Source organism: Drosophila grimshawi, unplaced genomic scaffold, assembly GCF_018153295.1.
Source record: "Drosophila grimshawi isolate 15287-2541.00 unplaced genomic scaffold, ASM1815329v1 contig_59, whole genome shotgun sequence".
Classification (NCBI taxonomy): Eukaryota; Metazoa; Arthropoda; class Insecta; order Diptera; family Drosophilidae; genus Drosophila; species Drosophila grimshawi.
This window is the reverse complement of record NW_025063406.1, coordinates 315,355-338,088: the sequence shown is the minus strand read 5'-3', so window position 1 is coordinate 338,088 and position 22,734 is coordinate 315,355. Positions and strand designations below refer to the sequence as shown.

The following is a 22,734-nucleotide window of genomic DNA, read 5'->3' as shown; positions in this document are numbered from 1 at the left end:
AATTGTGCAATGGGACGCAGCAATTTATAGGCGCAGAGTCTGCTTGGCGGGAGCTTCTAAAGCAAAGATAAGAAGCCGTTTTTTGCTCAGCTCTTGTCAAGCGAGGTTGAAAATTTGTATAGAGGTTGCAACGTATTCGAAATATTTGAATTTTGTCCTCATCACTGCGTCAGTCAGCTGCGTTAGTGCCCCTGACACTGGTTCATCAAACTTCTTTCCAATAAAAGAAAGTGAGAAAGAGCTGTAAAATCTTGTTCCAGCTGATTGCACTTGGAAAAAGGTTTCTTTCATTTGGCCATTATTTATCAATTTATTTATATATATATATTTTGTTAATAATAAATTTATTATTAAAGGTAATTTAATTTTGTATTTATGTATTTATATTGCCAGCCCATATATCCCATCCTAAAAGAGTCGAAATAAATCAATAAAATAAAATCATTAGTACAACAAGTACCGCTAGAAAAATGTATTCAGTCATGAAAAATCATTTTCCAAGGTACAAATTTGAACAGAGATTTAAGAAATTGTTTTCATTTTGAAATATATTTGTATACAAATCTTTTAAAATTAACGGTTTTCCCTCCTCTGATCACTTTTGCACTTAAAAAGAATTGGCAGTGCATATTTAAGTATAAGAGATGAGTGAGTATATATATATATATATATAGTTAATTTTGTTTTTAATTGGGTTTTGCGAAATGAAATAAAAGACTGACACTGGGTTTTGTTTAATTCATATTGTAATTGCTTAATTATAGAAAACTAAACCGCAGCTGCTCAATTCAATTGCGTATTCATTGTACTCTACACTGATTGTTATTCTGCGTTCATTTATTCACGCGTTCATTTTTGCACGGATGCAATTTGTTTTGAGTACGCTAGGATTCGATTTGCTTATTTGATTGTAGTCTGTACTTAAAGAAGCTGCAGTTTGAATACAGGCGTGCAGATACATCTTTGAAACAAATATTCAAGCTAATCGCACAACGAGCCATTAATTATTATAAAATATACTTTCACATTTTCTTGTCGTTATTGAACATTTAAAATTCCAAAAATCATTCCAAGTGCACTCTCGTCCCAACGGAATATTTTGGCTAATACTACTTGTTTATTGATATATTTTTTATTTTATGAACAATTACATTTATATTAAACATGACAAAAGGATAAATGGATCTGGGGGTATTCAAGAGAAAAATGGTTAAACATTTATTACAAAGATTAAGTAAATCCAGAAAAAGACCAATAAGACAAAATATGGTTCATGGCAAGAGATAGAATGAAAAGGAAATTGAATGACAGAAAAAATAAAGAAGAGGGGGAAATCCTTGAACCTGTATTATTATTACAATTATTACAGACCTACTAACATATATTTGTAGCACACATGATGTTAAAAATCGCAGGAAATATATTTGAATAGTAATAGTATTTTAACTCAATATGTTTAATTTTGATGTATGATAATGATGGTCAATACAATCTATATTGATTATTAATATTTCTCAAGCTTCCGTAAATAAAAAATAAAGTTTCCCGAAGTTTTAATATTAGATGGTAATTATAACACATATTAATAATGAAGAGTAGGTGTTAGTTAACTTTCTTTTCATTTATTTATTTAGATAATTTAGACTAAGCGTAGCCTGCAAACTTTAAAGATTAAATATTAATGGAATAGTTAAGCTAAAATTTAAAATGCAAAAAAAAATATATATAAAATAGTTGGGTGTAAAGTGGTCCAACAATATAGCATGGATTGGGAAACCCATAAGTATGCAATCAGAACAAAATTGTTAATGATTAGAGACACAATCAGATATAAAATATCATGTAAATGTTATTTGTAACTACACGTGATTAAAATTAATTTTCACATTAGAGATAATTTATTGAATTCTGTACTTGCACAACATTGACACTTGCACAACATTGAGTTCTTGCTTATAGGGTTACCCTCTCGCCGATAAATCACATGAGTTATGATATAGACTATCTTAGGCAAGCTAGAAGTTCCTAAACAAATCTCAAGGTCGAAATGGAAGCTAGTTTATGCATATGTGTTATTTCTATTTGCATTTATATTTAGCTAAGACAGAGAAATTTAATAGAAGTAATGGAATTTTAACATTCCGTTGCCAAGAACCAGGAATGAGCAGGAAAAAAACACCTAAATTTCTATCAGTTCAAAAATAATGTATTGCATGAAAATATTTTTTTTTACCAATCCTAGAATTTTGACATAAGCTATTCATATTAGACTACTTATTTATCTAAACTGTACACTATATCATAAAACAATCTCGAACAAACTCACCAGTTACGTGTGCTAAAATGATTCTTACATTTATATGTCGGACTTCTTTTGTATAAATAATCTATTTTCTCTGCAATTTTTTATTGTTTGCCGATAGTTTCCGGTATTCAGTCTGCATTTATTTATTTCAGTTTAGTTATATTTATGCCCGTTTACAACTTTCGGAAAGAAGTTGAACAAAAGATTTGTTATTTAAATTAAATTAATTAACATTTCAAGTATATTAGCTTCACTTGTGAACACCAAAAATCTGCTGTCATAGGTATACAAATAGGATAATGAATGACTGAATAATTTTCTTAATTCACTCCAGATTAAAATTAACTTGCGACCAGTGTATCAACCGCATTCTTAAAATCAAAGTTCCTTCAAAACCCAAATACCGTATTTGATATTAATTGTCCCGAAAGGAGATATCAGAACCAAAACATCTTAGTGTGTGTACCTGTATTCAAGCTGGTATTTGAGAACTTGTATTCTAAATTTGAAGTCTCTTAATGTATTTGATACCCGTTTATTCACACAGACGGACAGACAGATGAACATGGCTAGATCGACTCGACTGTTTTTTTTTCCTTATGGAGTCGGACATTCCTTCTTCTATAAGTTACATAAGCTTGCACAACTTCATTGTACCTTTTTTTTAATCAATTTTTAATGGTTTTAGGCTATAATCATAGCGAAGACACATACCATTGCCCACCTGCTGACACCTCAATTTCATTTAAAAACCCGACCGAGCAATAAGATATATTTATTTGTACAAAGTTAGTTTATTTTTCTGAAATGATAAGAAGTACCATTACTAAAAATGTAAAATGTCTCCAAGAGATTAGTTGCTCCCAATTCGTTGAGTATGCCTCATTAACTAGTAATGCCATGATGAAATTAATTTTTTCGAATGACTTCACTTAATGTTGTAATGAAAGTCACATACTTAAAACAGAATTGAAAAAAAAAAAACACTAGAAAATAAAATTAAAAAGGAGCCCATGTATTGAAGTGCTCGATCATTTCACTCAATCGGTATTCGAGCTCCACTCTTTTGGACAGTTGCATAATTAACAAACCGAATTTGTAAACAGCAGCATTGAGACCAGACGCTGGTTTAAGAATGAAACAATTTTGTTCTTATTCTTATTATATTGTTATTGTTACTTATTATTGATGTTTCAGAGCCAACTGGATGTCTTTGTGACTGCCACTGATATTGTTCAAGTTTGTCGCCAGAGAGGAATACACTATTTATTTATTATGTATTTAATTTATTTAAAGTTGACTAAAACACGTCCAAAAATAAAAATACAAAAATTCAAAATTAAAATTAAACTATAAATTAAAAAAAATTAAAAATTAACTATTAAATGAAAATGCACCCATAGCACCGTCATAATTTTAAACTGATTTAACTCATTAAAACAAGTGACTTAACTTATAATATACCCGCTGTACAGGTAAAGCGCGAGACAGTTATTAAAACAAGTAAGGGATATGTACAAGTTGCTTATTATTATTCTGTACCTTTTTTTAACATAACTTAATTTATTATCCATGATAAGTCTTAAAAAAAACTGCTCATTGAGCACCGTCGCCACTCACCACACCTGCTTTTGGAAAATCATTAACTTTCCACATTTCTTGAAGGGCGTTTCTCTTCATAAAGCGGAAATGCTTTTTACACCCACCCACAAATATTGAGTTAGTTTATATATCTGTCAATTTTGGAGCTAGAGTCATTTATATTTAAAATGTGTTTCAATACTTTAACACCATAAACATTATATTTTACTTTTAATTAAGTCATTAAGTGTATCATGTCGTACCAGAAGTAGGCAACAAGCGTATCGACCTCCTATATATATATATATATATACACTACATACATTATTTATATATTTTTGATGCGGATTTTCGAGAGACCCCCTTACTAAGCTAGATAATAACTACTGAGATTCAGGAGTGCGATAAAAAACGGGTCGATTGTTGCGACGCTGAAGTACCCGGTAGTTATTTCTTATCAGATTGCCATCGGAATCCTGCAGTTTCCACAACTTGACCACATCTGTCATGGCTACGGGCAAGGGCTTGGCAAACACCGTCCACGTAACAGCCTCGTTGCACTCCGGCGTGGTTAACGATCCCCTGTAGGTGTAAAAGTCGCGTGTATTCAAGTCGCCCAGCAATTGACCAAGTGTGATGGAGCCTGGTAGCTTGGCTTCGCTGTGATATTCAACCAAATTGGGAAGCTCTGCATATATCTTCTTTAGTCCTGGATAAATGCGATCCGGTATCTGTAAAGAAAAAGAATAGATTTGTATATTTTTGACCAGAAATGCATACGCCAGTCCGTGTGTCAAACCGAAACGAATAAGTATACAATTTTTGAGAAATATTCCGGTATTTATACTCTGATACCGAAGGTTTTCAGAGTATATTAGTTTGGTGCAATGTCCGTCATGCTGTCTGTTCATCTGTCTGTCTGTATGAACGCAACTTTTTTCGACACTCTTAGGGAAAAAGCCTAGAACTATGCAACATATATGGGTCTAAGAATGGTCAAACAAAGTGTAAACATTAGGGTGGTACGACCACTAGGAAGCTAGGGAATCGATAAAATCGATAGCCACAATCGATAAGGCCATATATCTCCCACAATTTTATGGATACAGTCAGTCAATTTGGTTGGTAGGTTGTTAGGGATATCCCTCAAAGATCGACATTGGCTAAGAATCCTTATCGCTTAAAAACCGCCCACAGTTTTTGAGTTAGGGCCAACAAATTTTGAAGGCATATCACGGGTAAAAAAAAACATTGGATGGTCACGCACACTCCGCATACCAAAACCGATAAGCCTCATGGTATATGTCGATAAAACCATTTATCTTCTAAAATTTGATAGCTAGAAGGCAGTGGCGTTTCCAAGGAAACGTCACCAAAGGCAGAACGAAGCACCCTATAAGGCACATATATATTTATAATCAGCTTCAATAGCCGAGTCGATCTAGCCATTTCAGTCTGTCTCTCCGTCCGTATGAACAAATGGATCTCAGAGACCTTAAGAGCTAAAAACATCAAGCTGGGAATATAAGTTTTCGTATACCAGTTTAAACACAGGATTGAACATTCTGATATTGCGCTACGATGTTTTTAAACGAATTTTGAACTTATGCACTGATTCCAATTCTGAAGCTCAATCTGTAAAAATGCGGTTCCTGTTCCGGGTTCAATTCCGATTTAGGTTTAGTATTAACTCACTCTGACAATCTTAAACATAATGCCGAGTACGGCAACACCATCTGAATAGTTTAAGGCTTCGTCTATATTGGTGTAGCGTGCATTCCGATGCACAATATGCATTTCCGCATCGTAGCGTCTCTTATTCACCATATGCTCGGATCCGCCGGAAGCAGGCGATCCCCAATGCAAATGCACGCCTTCGGCCACATATTGTCCCCTGAGCAGGCCGCCTGCAATAAATGGTTTTTGGCCATTGCGTGTTTGTGGTATGGCCATTTCAACTGAACAGTGACAAAATACAACAACAAAAATTCGATTATCAAAATGATTTATACAAATGGTAATACGATCTTTCACATACCCGTGTATCCTTTGTTAGCCAATTTTAGCGGTCTTTTGAGCCTTACGTCATAATTTCCAAAGAAAATTCGTGGTAGCGGCCTAATAATAGACTACGGAAAGCAAGACATTAAATGAAAACCACACTCAGAAAAAAGCACCCTTAATTTTGGAAATGCACCATACTTTTGCCGCCAAGGGTTCCTCACCTTATATTCTGGAAATAATTTTCTAATATCGAAGATTGTGGCTTTCTAAAAAACAGTGTTTACATTTTTCAATTTCGGAGCGGATTTTGCTAAAATTAAAAAAAATATATGTCTGATTTCCAAGGTGATTGTTATCTATGTGTGTATTTTGAGGAATTCTTATATTATCTTTTCTGTAAGCTAATCATTAGTTTTTTAAGATTTCACATGTACACAAACAGTTTACATAGTTTATAAATTCATATAACTTAATTTGAAAATCGAACGATTTGATCCCGCGACAGTAGGTTAATTTCATTACATTCATTACTTGTTTGCTAAAAATAAGGACCTGCATTTAGACTTTGCAGAACTATTTTCTATTATTAAAATATATTCCTAGACATAAATTAATAGAAAAAAACCCATACTTTTGAGATTGTATATTTAGGGCTGGCCTCTCCAAAAAGAAAATAAATAGTCTTTCTTATTTTTAGAAATTAATTCTAAAAACAAGAAAAACTTTCTAATTATAGACCGATTTTCATTTTATGGCGATTTATTTTCTGAGTGTATACATTTGTTACCCCCTATACCCATAATCGAAAGCAATTTGCACAGATAAGGCTAATAGTGAAAAGAAGCGAAAAATTGCGTAGAGCTTAAAGAAAATTGGGCCATTCGGAAGCAATTTCGTGAAATGAGCTCTCGAGCAGCATTTATCAAATTAGCTGTCATCGTTTGTAACGGAAACAGTGAGTATTGTGTGCTGTAATAGATTGCAGTGCAGTTAACCAGCAGTCAGCTAACTTGTTTCTGTGGCATGTGGTAATCAAAATTTTAATTTACGGATTGCTGACTTTGGCGCATTTACATAAACGTGCTAAGATATTTTCTATAATAATATTTCTTCGCTTTTTCCATGTCTTTAAGATAAACTAAAATTACGTTAAACTCTATCCATATCCACCCATATAGAGGTGAAGACTGAAGAACCACAAACTTCGCTCAACTAAGATGCAAGTATTAAATATGACATAAAATTTGCTTACACTATTAATAGACAGTTTAATAGGGCTCTGCCTCATACCAGCCGCACAAATTCCCTCCCAATCCGCACCGTTTTCGTTCAAATTCCAGTCGGCATTATCCGCACTATCATTATCTAAAAGAAGAAGCAATCAACATAATTAATGAGCTGAGCCATAGTTATCAGTTTCACTTTCTTCCACGCGCTAAATGGTTTTTGCCACTTCTCTCTCACATCGTCACTTCAAAATTCTTCTTTACGCACAATGAAAAATATAACTAATATTAAGCGGAATTGGGTGAGAATTGAGATTGATTCTTTCACACAATAAAGAAAAGAGTTACATTTCCACACTTACTATTTGGGGGTGGCTGATATGCGAGTGCCACCAATATAAATATTCTTTGGAAGAGATTAGATGATTGCATAATTTTTTTGTCTTATTATTTGTATGTTGATAATTGTTGTAGCTGTCAATATTTCTTCACATGTGAAACGAGACGTTTTTTTATGTGGAACTACGATTAAATTGGCTGCTGCGGCTACCGCTCGAACACAACTGAGTGGGCCTGAAAAACACAAAACCTTTTATACCACCAAGAGAGCTGCGCGCAGTCGCAAAAGCCACACAACCGTCGCAGTCTCATCCCAATATACACTTCAAATACATACACTACTTTGCATCGAAGACAACAGACAAATAAGCCATCTCAACAAAAAAAAAACTTTTGCGGAAAAAATTTTACAGCAAGTTTTAAAGTTAATTATTAATTTAACTCGCATTTTGTACTAATAATACTTAATTATTATATTATATTATTAAACACATTGGGCTGATTGTTGTAAATGACTTCTTCAATATGTTAAATTTGCAGAACATTTTTTTTTTTAATTTTTGCTTATTTATTTATTTAATGTCGATTTATATCAGTCGAAACGGAGAAATACAAAAAATAAAAATAATTTAAATATATAATATAATTTAAATTATATAATATATAATGTAGAATTTATGATGTATGCTCGTTAAATAGACATTTATAAAATAATAATAAGGTAAATTAAAGTAATCATTCCTTCTTGATTAGAGGATATTAGCCATGTTTTGTGTGATTTTAGTTGACAGATTAATACTCATTATTCCTTAAGCGGTATATATAGAAAAGAAACCCAGTGGATCGGATTGCTTTATAAATATACACATATATTGTTAAAAATTAATTGAAGCAAATTAAAAAGCATTTAAATACTCTTGATAATATGGCTTAAGTGGTAGTTTAGTCTCACCACAGTGAATACTTGTTTTATTTATATTTATATTTGTATAAATCTGAAGCTTTGTAATCCACATTGAAGAATTTGTTATTATTCTGTTAACGTTCTTCATTCATTTTCTTTCCGCTATATCCGCTATATCTACATTCTGTGAATATAACATTTTTTTGCAGTTGTGTTCCTATGCAATTTAATCGATTTTTATTTATGTATGTAAGTCAATTAAAATGATAATATTTTTCATAGGTGTTGTTAAACGATTTCTAATTTACTCTAAATTGGACTTGCTCCACTGACGCGAATGTTGACATAAGCATAGAACTCCCTTAAAAATGTTGTTAAGACATATGAAATAAATATAACGTCTTTACTTTCTCCTTTGTTCTTTCGCCAGTGTTGCTATTTATTAAATTTAGCATACTTAAGCTTTGTTAAAATATGGATTTTTTATTCAAATTTTTTTGTGAAAAAAATAAATAAAAAGTCGGTATTTGGAATTCGTGCTATACCACAAAGCTACAAATTTAACAATTTAAATCACTCAATCGCAAAAACAATAATTGAAAATGTCTAAATTAATAATTTATTTTTTTCTTTTCTCTTATCAGCTAAATTTCCTTCTGCCAGGGTGTGAAACTTCGGTGCATACAAGGCAGCTGTAGAATTTTATTTTTTTTTTTCGACTTTGTTAATTAAGACTGGTCATAAAGGAAGAATCGATCCAAAATTTGCTGCTTACGTCGTATACGTTAATTGTTCTTATACTGTACAATAATTGGGTCATCGAGTTGATAATAAACATATACATTTGTATTCGGTACTTTGTAGTTTACACGAATTACAATTTCGGTAACTTAAAAGGTTTGTGAAAAGGTCTGGATGGTCCAGTTCAGTTATAAATATATTTTAATATTGTATCAACGTTTCAGATACTAGTGTCCAAAACCGGTGAACCGATTACACAATACTTTTAACAGCTTGCAAGGTTTCGGTGAGTTGTTTTCCGGAGGCATGAATTTAAAACAATCAGCTTAAAATATTTAAACAAATTCAAAATATCTCTTGAATAAATGAATTAAATTTAAGCCATCTAAGTGACGATTATGATGGAACTTCTTTAAAACTATATTTTCTAATATTTCTTTATATCAGAATACATTCCTTATAGTTTTTAAAATGTACATGGTTTTTATGAATTCTGGTAGGTGGCGCTGTACACCCCACATTAGGAATTTTGGGAAAACTGTAGTTGCGCAAACTATTTTCAAAATGTTATTTTTACGGATATACAAAAATTTGTTAGTTCAAAAGATTTGTTATCGAAAAGAATTTATAATTAAATAAGAATTTAGAATTAAATTGTGGTAATAGCCGTAAAAAAGTATTTAAGTTCTCGCTGTGTTAAATGTTTTATTTAGACACCTAATTGGAAAGTAAATAAAATTTATCATTTGAATTATTATATACGAAAAATTAAAAAAAAAAAAATCAAAAATACATCTATGACTACATTAAAATAAAATCATAATTACAACCATGTTGCAGTCACATTTATTTATATTTTACACAAATCATCAATTATCAATTTCATTCACATTTGATATAAGTTATTAATTTTTTTGGTAAGGATGTCAGGCTCCCTTGCTTATCTCTCTTGAATCAGATGTTGTATTTGAAAAAAAAAATATTTTGAATACTGGTTTCCTTTGTGCCTTAAGCTCCATTTCATTATTGATTATCGACATAAACAAACATTTTACCAGAGAAACCAAAGTCGTTCCAGTTTGAAAATTTAAAGCATCATTTCATATAACGATGAAGAGACATTAAATTAAGTTCACAGTTGCTTATTACGCATTCAAAATTAAAATTATATTTTGTCCTTTTTTTGTGAACAAAAATCAAAAGGCAATTAGTAAATGCTCCTAATTGGGGCGTCTCACTTTTCGAGATGAATCAAATAAGATTCAATTGGAGAAATTATGTTTAAGTATAAGTCCATATCATAAAACCAAAGTAAACCAAATATAAAAAAAAATCACATAAAATAAAGAGAGCATTTTTAAATATAAATATCGGCTCTGATTGTAACCAAAGCTTGTAGTTAAAAAATGTATTTATTTTAACTGAACCATCTATCGCATTCTTTGATAAAAACTATGTAAATAAACACATTGTTTAACTGCTATAGAAAAAAACATCTCCGACTTCAAATTGGCTATTTCGTTATAATACTTAGTTCGAGTATGTTGTTTGTTTTTTGACAACTCTGCCAGATCAGCACGAATTGAAAACCACTTATTTATTATAGAAATATCCTCCTAATTTATTATTAGCCACAGCACACTTTTGGCAAGATCTCCATTGCATTTCCGATTCGAATACACTAAATATAAACTTTATAACAACAGAAAGCGAATCTCGCTTGTCAAAATAAAATATGTAAAATAAATTCAAATGGAAATGAAGTATATAAAATTCCAACGCTGTAGAAAGTTGATTTCGGCAAAAGAAAAAAATATATATATATATAAATAAAAAAAATCACATATTAAACATAACATTAAGTAAAGTTCTTTTAATACAGTTTTTTATACTTACTATATCAAAACACAATGTATAATGATATAATCATGATCATAATCAGAGCGCACAACTCCACTGAGAACTAAGCATAACTCTATCATAATTTTCTTACACTATTATACAGAATTGAATATATAACAAATGAATCAGTTTGTTGGGTCAAAAATCACCAACGGCATGTGATATGAACTCAAATTGGCGCTCCACGCTCGCGTCCACATCCAGAGCGTCATCAATGAAATGCATTTCGACATGCTCCTGAAATGCCTTGAACGACACCTGGCACGAATAGAGTTTGCCGCACATGGGACATGTCTTGTCTATGGAATCAGCGTTAATTTTCTCTTGGATGATATTGAAGCGAGGCGTGGGAGTGGGCGGAAGCGGTGTAGTCATCGTTGTCACATGCCCGTTGAATGTGTAATGTGAGGGGTGCTCACTGTTATCTTCAGTCTCCAAGCTCTTATCAGCCATTTCCGGCTTGTTGGCCGCCTTCTTGGCACACTCGGGACATGGATGCAAAGCTGCAAAGCGCTATGTTAGTAAATAAAAATAAAATAACGCAAATCATCGACTGACCCAGTCGAGTCTCTAGTTGTGTCAGCGCCGAGTTGAGCTGCTGCTGCTGTTTCATCGCCTCACGTCGCAAATCCTGCAGTCCGTCCATGCAGTGCTTGGCATCGGCATTGGCATCCAGCTCGCCGCTCACAGTGCTCACGTCGTCCACATTCAGTCCGTAGGGGTAGCCCAGTTTCGTCTCGAATTCGTCCAGGGCCACCTCTTCCAGGCTCATCTCAGTGATCAGTTTCTGGCGCAATTGCGGGTTTGGCGAGTGTTGTGTGAAAGTTTTCGATCGAATCAGGTTCTGATTGGCACCAATTGAAGTTATGCCGGCGCTGCGTATATACGAAGTGTTCGCCGCATCGTCGTCTCTTGTTAGCAGTGGCTGATCTTTCGATATTTTTGATAGACGCGCCCAGAGTCTCCGATTCTCGTTAGCCACCATGTTATTCTGATCTTCGAGCTGCTCCTTTTGCCGTTGCAGCTCATCCACCCTCGAGCGAAGCGAGATGATATCGCCATTTGTTGACCCAGTCCCAGTGGCACTCACAGTCCTAGTGCCAGTGCCAGTTGCAGTGTTTTCCCGCAGACGTTGGTTTTCCTCTTCCATATTGGACACTCTTCGCTGCAGCTGAATGCATCTTTCTTTCATTGTCTGCAAAGCGACTTGCAATGCGTAATTCATTTTATCACTGTTCGATGAACTGCTGCTGGCCAGGGATGTGGGTGTGATGTTGGCAGCTTTCGCTTCCATCGTCTGCCTTCTTGGAGTCGTACTCAATTTTCTAGAATTTAACTAGATGTGTTTTTCCGTAGCGTAGCTGTTTTCATTTTTCTTACTTACAATGACGAATGACTTTTATCGATATGGCATATCGATGTCGGTCTTTTCATTTTTTACTTGAATGTATTTGATCCATATGTCGTATCGATATTACAGCTCCACCAGTGCTGTATCAGGCTTTTTTCAGTTTGCCTGATACATTGGCAAACCGTCCTTGTCCGCAAACCTATTATTTTCTCACAAATTTCAGCAGCATGAATACATAAATGGGTTAGATTTTTTTTTTAATATAAGAGCATAGTGTGACTGCAAAATTGCGGCAATAAAATTGTATGTTTAAATTTGTTGCAACATATCGATAGAAATGCACAAAAACATCGCAGGACACAAAGACAAGGTTGTTAATTCGTCTCAACAGCTGTGAAGATGATATACGGCAAGAGTTTACTAAATAACTTGTTTCAATATATGAGAAACGTATGGCGGAATAGTTTTACAAGCATTTGCTTGTTGCAAAATGATTATTATTGTTATTTAAGTACTTTAAATTCTCGATCGTCGTGCATATCGATAGAAATTCGCCCAAATATCGCACGACATAAAGACAGGGCTGTTAAATTGTGTAAACAGCTGTGAAGATGTTATGCGGCAAGAGTTTAGCAAATAACTTTTTTAAATATAAGAGAAAAGTGTATGGAAACATCTGGCAGAGCAGCAGGCGCTGTAAGATAACACACCAATCGCCCAAAGTTTTGTTCTTCGGCACTGACAACTTCTCGTTGCCAAGTCTAACAAAGTTACATCAAAGTAAAGTCGATGTTGCCGTGGTCACCTCCTTCAAAAGCCCGGCAAATTGTGTGCGAAGCTATGCGGATAAGCACAAACTGCCGCTTTATCGTTGGCCCATAACGGCGGAACAATGCACCCCCTTCGAGTTGGGCATCGTGGTGTCCTTTGGCCATTTGATACCGCTGCACATCATTAACGCATTGCCGCGGGGCATCATCAATGTGCACGCCAGTTTGTTGCCTCGTTGGCGGGGAGCTGCGCCTATTATATATGCGATCATGAATGGAGATGCGAAGACGGGCATTTCCATAATGCAAATACAGCCTCATCGCTTCGACATCGGTCCCGTGAGTGCAGCAAACTAAAGTAGCTGTACTGCTAAACTAAAACTAAACAGCTAACCCAACTCATTTGCCCCTTGCAGATCCTCAATCAGCGCGAGATTTCCCTGAGAAGCGACATCTTCTTGCCTGAGTTGCACTCAACCTTGTCGCAATTGGGCGCCGAGCTGCTTGTGGATACAGTCCATCACCTGGAGGAGAGACTCTCAAAAGTGACGCCTCAAGATGAAACACTTGCCACTTATGGCAAGTAATTTGATACAATCAGTAAATGCAATTATATAATTTATAACATTTTTATAGCTCCCAAAATAACGCCACAAATTACGGAGATCGTTTGGAGTCATCAAACAGCGCTAGAGATCTTTGCGCGGCATCGTGCACTTTATGGCTTCAAGCATCTAAGCACAAGCTTCGAGGAGCGACAAATTCAACTGCTCGAGCTGAAGCAGCACGAAAGGGAGTGGGACAGAGCAGCTGCTCCAACTGCAGCCTTAGCTCCTGGCTGCTTTTGCTTTAATCGCCTGCGCAGATCGCTGATAATTGGCTGTGCAGGCGGCACTCAGCTGGAGTTGAAGCAGCTCCGCTTGGAGGGCAGGAGACCGATGAGTGCCCAGGATTTCAACAATGGTTATCTCAAGCGTGCACAATCCCGGCAATTTACGCAGAATAAACAAATCGCAATTTATTGATTGATGATAAAATTTTTAACCCAAATTGGTGGGTTTAATTTCATTGGAGGATTGCTGTGTGGATTTTTGCAGCAGATTTTTGGTGAACCACATGGGTCGTGGTTTCTTCATTTCGACAATGCGTTTGCCTTGCTGCTCCTCCGTTGTTGCTGTTGTTTCGCCCTCGTAGAGGACAATCACTTCCTGCTCGATGGGTTCCAGGCCAAGTTGCGCTTGGATTTTGTCCTGCATTAGCTGCGTTTCATCGCGCACTTTGGCGTAGCAGTGAGCTGTAGTTTTAGATATTTGATTTTTTAATTAAGTGTTATTATTGTACTTGTTCTGACTTACGGCAGAGCACGCCCATTTCGTGGTCATTTCCACATTGCAAGCAGGAGCGAAGATTTCTCTTCTCCTTCAGTGGTTTCCAAACATAATCGGGATGGCCAAATTTACGATTTAAGCGCTTTTCAACGCTGCGCCGGTGTTTAGGAACAGCCCACAAAATGCCATCGCCAATTAGTTCCCTTAGACTGAAGCTGCTGTTGTGCGGATCGCTGTGTGGTTGCACTATGTAGGCTAGCGCAGGTGCAGGTGGTGCAGCGTTGGTCAGGAACATTCGCTCCAAGTATTTTACAATGTTTGTAATTGATAAAAACAGGTTACGAGACATCGTGCAATTGAGCAAGTTTATGTAAATGCAGCGATGTAATCGGCGTGTACCAAGGTATCGATCAATTTCGACTCATATTGTGTGCAATATATAGATATTAATATCAATTAAGCTCGAAATATATTTTCATTTATCGATATACCCACAAACGTCGTCTTCATTGTGGCTTTGCATTCAAAATGCACATGTTTGTATTTATATATCGATTACGTTTCAATATTCGCTAAATCGCTTTGATTGCATACTAAATTCATATGCTCGCTAAGACATTTTGAATAATGAAAGGAAAGCCAACGATATGCTGTTATCGATATGCATCAGGTGTTGCACAGCTGTTTCGCTGGCAAACGTGAGTTGGCAGCTCCGTCCGTTTTCCAATCGGCGGCCTGCACAGCTGTGTTAACACTATTACGTCAAAACAAGTCTGCTTGTGTGCCAGGAAATTTAAAAAATTGTGAAATGAAAAGCCAGGCAAAGTTTAAAATAACTAAAAACAATTAGCATATAATAAGATTCTAGTGCCCTGCAATACGTAGAGGTGAAAACATGATGACGCTGGATGTGCAACAGGCGTCTTAACCAAGTCGGCAAGTACAGGCAAGTTAAGCGCCTGTGCAGTGCACCTCAAACTGCACAACGGATATGCAATTTCTGGTTGCCATAAGGTGCGGTGAAGTCAAGTTCAAATTCAATACGCTTTGGGCAACGTCTTCAAGTCGCTTAGCTTTCGCATTCGCACTCAAACCCACCACCGCTAAGCGCGAATAAACTCACCACAGCTTACTGGCAAGCTTGCTGCGCACACAGTGGTCAAAAGGCGAAACACTTCGCTGCAGCTGCTGTAGTCGGACGCAAGCAAAGCGCTCTGTCGTTTCAATTATTTGGCGCGTGTGTTTCAGAGTCATTATCTGAACATCATATATCTTAACTGTATCTGTATCTGTGTCGTTTTTTCCAATTCGATGCAGTCTTAAGCGAAACAAAAGCCAGCAATAATAATGCTGTTCTAAATTTAACAAGTTGCATTTTTTTCGAATTGAAAAATCTTTAACAGAAAAAAAAAATTAAATTAAATAAAAAAGGAAAACAAAAGCAAATCAAAATCAAATCAATCGCAGCATAAATAAAAAATGGCCTGTTTGAGCACTTCCGGTCGCGTCGCGTGCGTTTCGCGTCGACAACAGACGCACAAATTCATCTGTCGCCTGTTCCTTAATCATCAGCTGAGCTTGCGACGGCAAAGCAGCCAGCTGCCACCAGCAGCATTAGCAGCAGCTGCCCAAGGACAATGTATGAAAAAGTACACGAACAATAAGCCACAATTGGTGCGTAGCTTTCAAGGATTAGGCTGCGGCATTAACCAGGATTACCTCAGCTTGCTGGTGAGTACAAATCGAGAGATAAAAGGTTTATAGTTCACAATGATCTGTAAATTTTTTTTTATTATAATTTAGCCTTTAAACACGAAAAACGCATTTGAAATGTTTATTTATTATTATTATGTTTTCTTTTTGTTTTTTAATATTTTTGTTAAAATATAGGCATTAAAAAGTGAATAATTTATCTAAACTTTTGCTTATTAGTACTGATTTTTTCCTTCACTTTTTTGATATTATAAAATTAGAATTTTAAAGAAGTTGCATTTTTAACAATAATCTGTTTTTAGAGCAAACCCATTTTTTTTTATTATTTCTCCCATTCTCCATGAGAGTACAAAACGAGAGAGCTCCGAATATTAAATTGTAGCGATTGCTTTTTCAAAACTTTTATCAAACTGAAAAACTCATATTAAATTTGTATTTATTATTATTATGCATCTTTCTTTTCATTTGTTATAAAATAATTGGCTTTGGAGCAAAATCAGACATATTTTCTTTAATTTTTCATTCACAAAATACATACAGTTTGTCATGAAAAATTCATATTTTATCAATTCATTTTCTAAAAATGTATTTTATTATTGACTCTTACTTTTCTAATATTAAGTGGACTTCTTAAACTATTTAACAAAAAAATGTTCAAGATTCATTAATTTTAAACATTTTAAAAATTATACATTCTTTGGATTGTCAAGAAAGTGTTTGGACAACAGCTGTTGACGATTTTGCAATTTCTTTGTCGGCCGATCCCGTTAGAAATGAGCGATTTTTTGTCTAGCATTTTGTATGTGACCTTGGTAAACGGTAAAATTATTCTGTTGAAATTTGTTCGTTCAAGATCATTTTTGCATAAAAAAGGAATATAAATGAAGAGAAATGAAAAATAGATTGTGCATTAAATGAAGCAACTCAACACTAAAATCAGCTCACGCATGACTGCTATGATTGATTTGATTTGATCTGTTCTTTTGATTCGATCATTTGCTGCTCACAAGCACGAGGGAAGAAGAAGCATTTGGTCGTTTTTTACAGGTTTGATTGTCTTCATGGTCGTACTCTGGTGCACGGACACCCACAGATAGAAAATTAGAAATAAAATTATTAAAAAAAAAAATAAATTAAAAAAAAACAGCGACGACAATCACAACAATGACATCGACCGCCAACTAGTTGACAACAACAACAAGTCGTTGCTTGATATGCCCAAAGTGCATCAAGTGCTTGCCGCAAATGCGTCTGCGTGACTTAAGTTTTTTTTGTTGCTCTTTTTGCTTTGCTCTGCTTTGTTGTTTTGTTGCATTTGTTCGCTTTTCATTTCGCTGCAAAAGCAAAAGAAAAGGAAAGTGAAATTGGTTGTGGCTTTGACTTCGTCGTTGGTTATTCGCTATTGCTTTTGTGCAGCTAGCGTAAAGAAGACAACGACAACAACAAAAACAACAACCACAACAACATTTTGGTTGCTGTGGGCGCTTTTGCTTCTGTTGGCGGAAGCCGTTATTTATTATATATTGGTTGATTGTTTTTCGGTTTTGCAAATTTTATCATCACATATTTGCAGATGAAACATTTAAAAATTTTTATTTATTTTTATATTTTACACCAATAATTTCTCTATTCTTCTTGTGGCTTGTTTTTTTTTTGGTTGTGCAATTTATTTATTTAATTGTTTGTCGTTTGTTATTGCAAAAGTTGAACTGTTGCTGTTTGTGAACTCTAAGCACGAACCGGTGCCTGATAAACCACAAAGTAAATACATATGAATGTCGAACTGTGAGTTAAGTCACATAAGCGTTGCATTTATTTTAACTTTGTTCACAGTTTGAAAACTTTCTATTTATAAATTCAAAGTGCATACAAAATTTATATAAATGTGGCCACGATAAATAGTTAGTATTATTTATTTTTGTTTATTACTTTCAATTATGATTTTAAAAAATTTTAAGAATTGGGGAGACCCTGAAAAATCCCAATACGATACATATATGAATGTGCAAATCTAAAGATCCACTCTGCGAAATTCGATTAAAGGCACTTGTGTTTATGGTGCTGTATCAAGCCTAACTGGACGTTTACGAATTTTATAACGGTGCTTCTTACACTGTAATGATGCATTCGAATGAATGATTATTAAATTAAATTCGATTAGCATCAGCAATTGATGACTTGTTAAAATTAAAAGAAAACTACAACAATCAATGCTAAAAAGTCAACAGCAAAAAATGATCACATATCGGCATAATGTAAGGTTGCAAGTATCGAAACATCGTATTCATTAAATTTGATCAGGTAGTGATCGATTGGTTTGGAAGAAAATGAGAACAAAGCCAATATTAACGAAGGCCCACCACAGAGCCAGGTTAAATGTTGCAAAAGAATCCATGTCTTGGGCCCAGGAGTGGCATAATGTAGTCATTTCTGATGAGAAAAAATTTAATCTCGATGGTCCAAATGCTTTAAATTAAAAGGCAAGAGAGATTTTTTCCTAATCGAAGCTGTCGTTGTACTTCACTCATGATCTGGGCTGTATTCAGTCATCACAACAGGCCGTATGAGCTCAGATGGTTATAAAAACCTGCTGAACGTAGTTTTTTAAAACTTTATAAAGCATAAACCAGACCCAAATGGCTTATTCCGACAGGATAATGCTCCAATACGCGTGTCGGGGGCCTGTCGCGAGTGGTTTCGGGAAAACGATTTTAAACTTTTAGAAAGGCTAGCAAGATCGCCCGACCTGAATAATACTATAGGGGACATCTGTTCCGTCGAGCTTAAGTGGGTAACCGACATCACGAGCTACGAAAGCTGTCGTTAAGGAATGGTCCAAAATCCTACTATCTGAGTTTTAAAAAGTTGTTGAATCGATGTCAAATCGATTTTTTTTTAGTTATAAACAAATCTGGAGTCCAAACTCATTATTAATTTGTTATTTTTATGTCATTTCTACATATTATATTAATTTTATTAGCACTGCCTTTAATCGAAATTCACACCTTAACCTCACTTTAAAAAATCCTTTTTTATTTGAGGTATATGTAAAACAGCTAACTTTTGTGGAACAAAAAAATTTCATACATTTAATTTTCAATTTTGTAAGTTTTTCCTTATAATCAATTACCTTTAATCGAATTTCGCAAAGTGTATATGTATACAAGATGAAATTTTGAATGTATAATCAACGAATATAACGAGTGAATTTAAATTACGATTGAAGTAAAGTATTTTCTTAATTATGGCAATTTTCTAATTTTCTGCTTAGCTCGTGTGAAAGCATTTTCCTATTGATGGGAAGTTCTGTAATTGGATGCATTCGGGAAATTAATTCGTTAAGCATTTTCCATTTTACACTCGGATTGTTCGCATTGCCATGAAAATGTGCGAGCATTCAATTTGAGAATTAACACTCTTTATTGTTTTCGTGCACGCAATTTGAGCGGCCGTGGTTGAGAACTTGAGCGCTGGCCTTAATTGCTTTAGCATTGCACTTTTTCGCTCAGTGCATTGCATTTATGCCTTGTAAATAATGTGCTTTAATAATGGCCACTGTTTCAAGGTTTTGTTTGTGCTTGGGGTCTTAGATCGGTCAAGTGACAAACAAAAAATAAAAATAAAATAAAAAGGTAAAAAGGCCAAGTGCCCATAAAAATACACATTTTAATTGACTCGTTTGACACACATTAGGGCTATATTTAAGTTTAGACTCACACTTAAAAAATTACGCATTAAATAATATATACATTTTGAATCCAATTTTATGAGCTATTGAAGAAAATGAAAATGCAAGAGTTAAATCCAAAACCAATCCCAAAGGCAACTTTGTATGCAGTCGACGGCTTCAAATTAGTTATGCATTTTCGCTTGCTGGCTTGAAATTTGGTTAAACCGAATAAAAATTCATTCAATTCAGCGCCAAATGGTTTTATGCCCAGCTCACACACCGGAGTATGTGTGTATGTGTGTACCTCCATCATAGGTAAACAATAAACAAAAAGCAAAAAGAAAGCGCACGTCGCAGCAGCAGCGACGCAAGCAGCGCAGCCGAAAACGAGTAAGAGCGCTCTAGTCACGAGTGCTCGACTATAAAATGCCCTTTTTCGTCCCAGTCCTAATAATCCTAGAAGTGTGTAAATATTTAAAGCAAAGCAGCGAACAATACTTATAAAGTTAAATATTCTTGACGACAAGATATTGAAATTAATTTAAAATAATAAAGAAAATAAATGAATAGAACTTGAGTTGCGTATGGTAAACGAGAACCTATATACCAAATTATGTGTCTAAAAAAACAATACAGGGTACAAAAAGGCGCCAACAGTAGTCAACAGAAATAACACCAATAATAAAATAACCACACAGCTATGCTTTATAGTATTTATACACTTAGAAAAAAATTGACCTGAGTCATCCGGAAAACTAGAACATTTGTCTTTTTCTGAATATAATAAAAGAAAAAAATCCTACAAATTAGAAAGGCTTGCACTAAATCGACAATCCCAAATATTTGGTCTTTTTCTTAAATTTAGAAATACTTTGTAAAAAGAAATCTTAAGAAATTAATATTTGGCGTTTCTAAACATACAAAAAGCACTGAAAATTTGATACATTTATTTATTATGTTGTAAGAAAAGAAAATCCCTTGTTTTTAGAAATATACTTTTTGAATAATAAGGAGTTGCCGTTAGCGTCAAAAATATGGCGATTTTCGCAAATGCAAGTCGATTTTTTCTAAGTATAAATATATATAGTATACGTTTAGGTATATGTATATGTATCCATTTGTAAACATAAGAAACTCAATTGACTTTCTTCTTCGTTTTATTTGACGACAGACAGACAACAGCTTCAAAGTCAACGTCGCAGTTGCCACTGTCCCTTATTGCTCTTGGCTATGTAAATACCGATTAATCTTTATCTATCCGGTCGCAATACGAAAAGAAAACAAAACAAAAGCCTAGACTTCAGCTAGATCAGGGATTGTTATCATGATCGACGCATATGAATTGCTTCTTTTTTTATACGAAATTATATGAGTATACAAAGACTGTCTTCTGGCTTTCGATTCTGCTGTTGTTGTTGCTTGTGTTTGAATTAATATTTTCACTTTCATTATGAACGCGTGAAATTTGCGAAGAGTTTAACGGTTGCGTGTGAATTTGATGAGCTGTTTGATCAGTTTAAACCATGGCCTGCATATGTGAATTTGCTTAGACCAAGTCTAGAAGAGACATTATTAAAGTCGAGAGCTTGTTTGTGTCTGAGTCGACTTAAGACTAAGTCTCTAAAGTCTGCGAAAGTGAAACCCCATTCAGGTCGCTCTGATATTGTTTTCGTTTGTTATCAACTATAAGCACACTGTGCCAGATTAGGTCGAGTCAAAGAACGTAGATAGTGTTTATTAAATAGTATTTGTATGATTATTAGTACATTTCTAAATAATGATTATTTTGAGCATGACTGCTCTGCTGAATGATTCCTTTCTTGGCTATTGGCCATCCATTTTTAATGAGAACTCTGTTAGAGAATAGATTTTGAGTTACTGTTTTGCTGAGTTACTGATTGAGATTTGTTTAAATTTAAAGAGTCACAGAGAGTTTTTACTTTTGCTTTCTTTTGAGTCGGCTCATAATTTTGTGAAAAATATGTTTAAGAAACAAACAAAAAAAAGAGATGAAAATATAAATAAATACTTTAGGTAAATGTTTAAAAAAAAAAAACAATATCTATGATATGTATGATGTGGCCATATCGTAAATCTTTGTCTTTGTTACCGTGTCATCATTTACGTGTTATTGTTTTTTTTAAAACTTTTTTTTTGGTGTTGTTGTTTTTGTTTTTGCTGAGCCGGACACTTTCACTGGCAAATGGGATTGCGAGACGAGCTAAAGTGCGAATCGCCGAGTGAATTGGCTGAAAGGTATCCAAGGAATGCCAGCACAGTGTATTTATTAAACGTTAAAAGATCAACATTCTGCAAATCTATGATATACAAACATATATGCAAATCAAATTGAAATCGAAAATACGCCGATCGATTGGCAAAGTCAATTTGATTCCGGGCATGCCTAAGCGAAGCTACTTTCATTCACCTGCCGTACACCTGCTTTTAGTTGTTGCCTCACTTGTTGTTGCTGTTGCTGTTGTTGTTGAACTTTTCTCATATTGTTGATGGCTTGCTTGGTGTGGCTTGGGCCTGCATTGGGTCTTGGTCTTGTTGCCGTTTGGCTATTTCGCTTCCATTTCTTTGGCTCGTACTTGGTGACCCAATTCCAAAGACGCATGCGTTTCGTTTGCTGTCGTTGTTTTCCTAAACTGGTTTTACTTTTGGTTTTTGGTCTTGGTTTGGTTTCGGACCGCATTGATTGGCGGCTCTTGCGGCCAACTGTTAACTGTTAACTGTTAATGATTTCGGCATTGCTGTTGCTGTTGTTATTGTTTTTCTCTCGGCAACATTTTCGAATTTCGATTTGAAAGCCAAAGAAGCGCTGCCATCGCCATCGCCATCGTGTAACTGTAAAAAAGCAAGTTTGCAGCTTTTGAACAGCAGTCAGAGTTGCATAA

The 22,734-nt window shown here is 34.8% G+C and overlaps 5 protein-coding genes across 5 annotated transcripts in view; 2 read left to right on the top strand and 3 right to left on the bottom strand.

Annotated features, from left to right (window-relative positions):
* Nucleotides 1–4,050: 4,050 nt before the first annotated feature.
* Nucleotides 4,051–7,676, bottom strand: LOC6564069 (carbonic anhydrase 2). The gene is made up of 5 exons (XM_001990841.2): nucleotides 7,479–7,676; nucleotides 7,143–7,255; nucleotides 5,925–6,015; nucleotides 5,582–5,844; nucleotides 4,051–4,617 (listed from the first exon to the last, which is right to left on the bottom strand). The coding sequence occupies exons 1-5, from the start codon at nucleotides 7,546–7,548 to the stop codon at nucleotides 4,270–4,272; spliced, it is 885 nt and encodes a 294-aa protein (XP_001990877.2). The 5' UTR covers nucleotides 7,549–7,676; the 3' UTR covers nucleotides 4,051–4,269.
* Nucleotides 7,677–10,953: 3,277 nt separating this feature from the next.
* Nucleotides 10,954–12,396, bottom strand: LOC6564070 (protein spindle-F). Its single transcript, XM_001990842.2, has 2 exons — nucleotides 11,561–12,396; nucleotides 10,954–11,505 (listed from the first exon to the last, which is right to left on the bottom strand). The coding sequence occupies exons 1-2, from the start codon at nucleotides 12,294–12,296 to the stop codon at nucleotides 11,141–11,143; spliced, it is 1,101 nt and encodes a 366-aa protein (XP_001990878.1). The 5' UTR covers nucleotides 12,297–12,396; the 3' UTR covers nucleotides 10,954–11,140.
* A 543-nt stretch (nucleotides 12,397–12,939) lies between these two features.
* Nucleotides 12,940–14,173, top strand: LOC6564071 (methionyl-tRNA formyltransferase, mitochondrial). Its single transcript, XM_001990843.2, has 3 exons — nucleotides 12,940–13,462; nucleotides 13,540–13,702; nucleotides 13,760–14,173. The coding sequence occupies exons 1-3, from the start codon at nucleotides 12,965–12,967 to the stop codon at nucleotides 14,146–14,148; spliced, it is 1,050 nt and encodes a 349-aa protein (XP_001990879.1). The 5' UTR covers nucleotides 12,940–12,964; the 3' UTR covers nucleotides 14,149–14,173.
* Nucleotides 14,116–14,977, bottom strand: LOC6564072 (39S ribosomal protein L32, mitochondrial). The gene is made up of 2 exons (XM_001990844.2): nucleotides 14,479–14,977; nucleotides 14,116–14,417 (listed from the first exon to the last, which is right to left on the bottom strand). The coding sequence occupies exons 1-2, from the start codon at nucleotides 14,798–14,800 to the stop codon at nucleotides 14,164–14,166; spliced, it is 576 nt and encodes a 191-aa protein (XP_001990880.1). The 5' UTR covers nucleotides 14,801–14,977; the 3' UTR covers nucleotides 14,116–14,163.
* Nucleotides 14,978–15,206: 229 nt separating this feature from the next.
* LOC6564073 (all trans-polyprenyl-diphosphate synthase PDSS1) overlaps nucleotides 15,207–22,734 on the top strand; it is a 28,354-nt gene continuing 20,826 nt past the window's right edge. Inside the window, exon 1 of the mRNA XM_001990845.3 lies at nucleotides 15,207–16,182. Coding sequence (XP_001990881.1) covers nucleotides 15,931–16,182 — 252 coding nt within the window. The 5' untranslated portion in view covers nucleotides 15,207–15,930. The remainder of the gene's footprint in view (nucleotides 16,183–22,734) is intronic.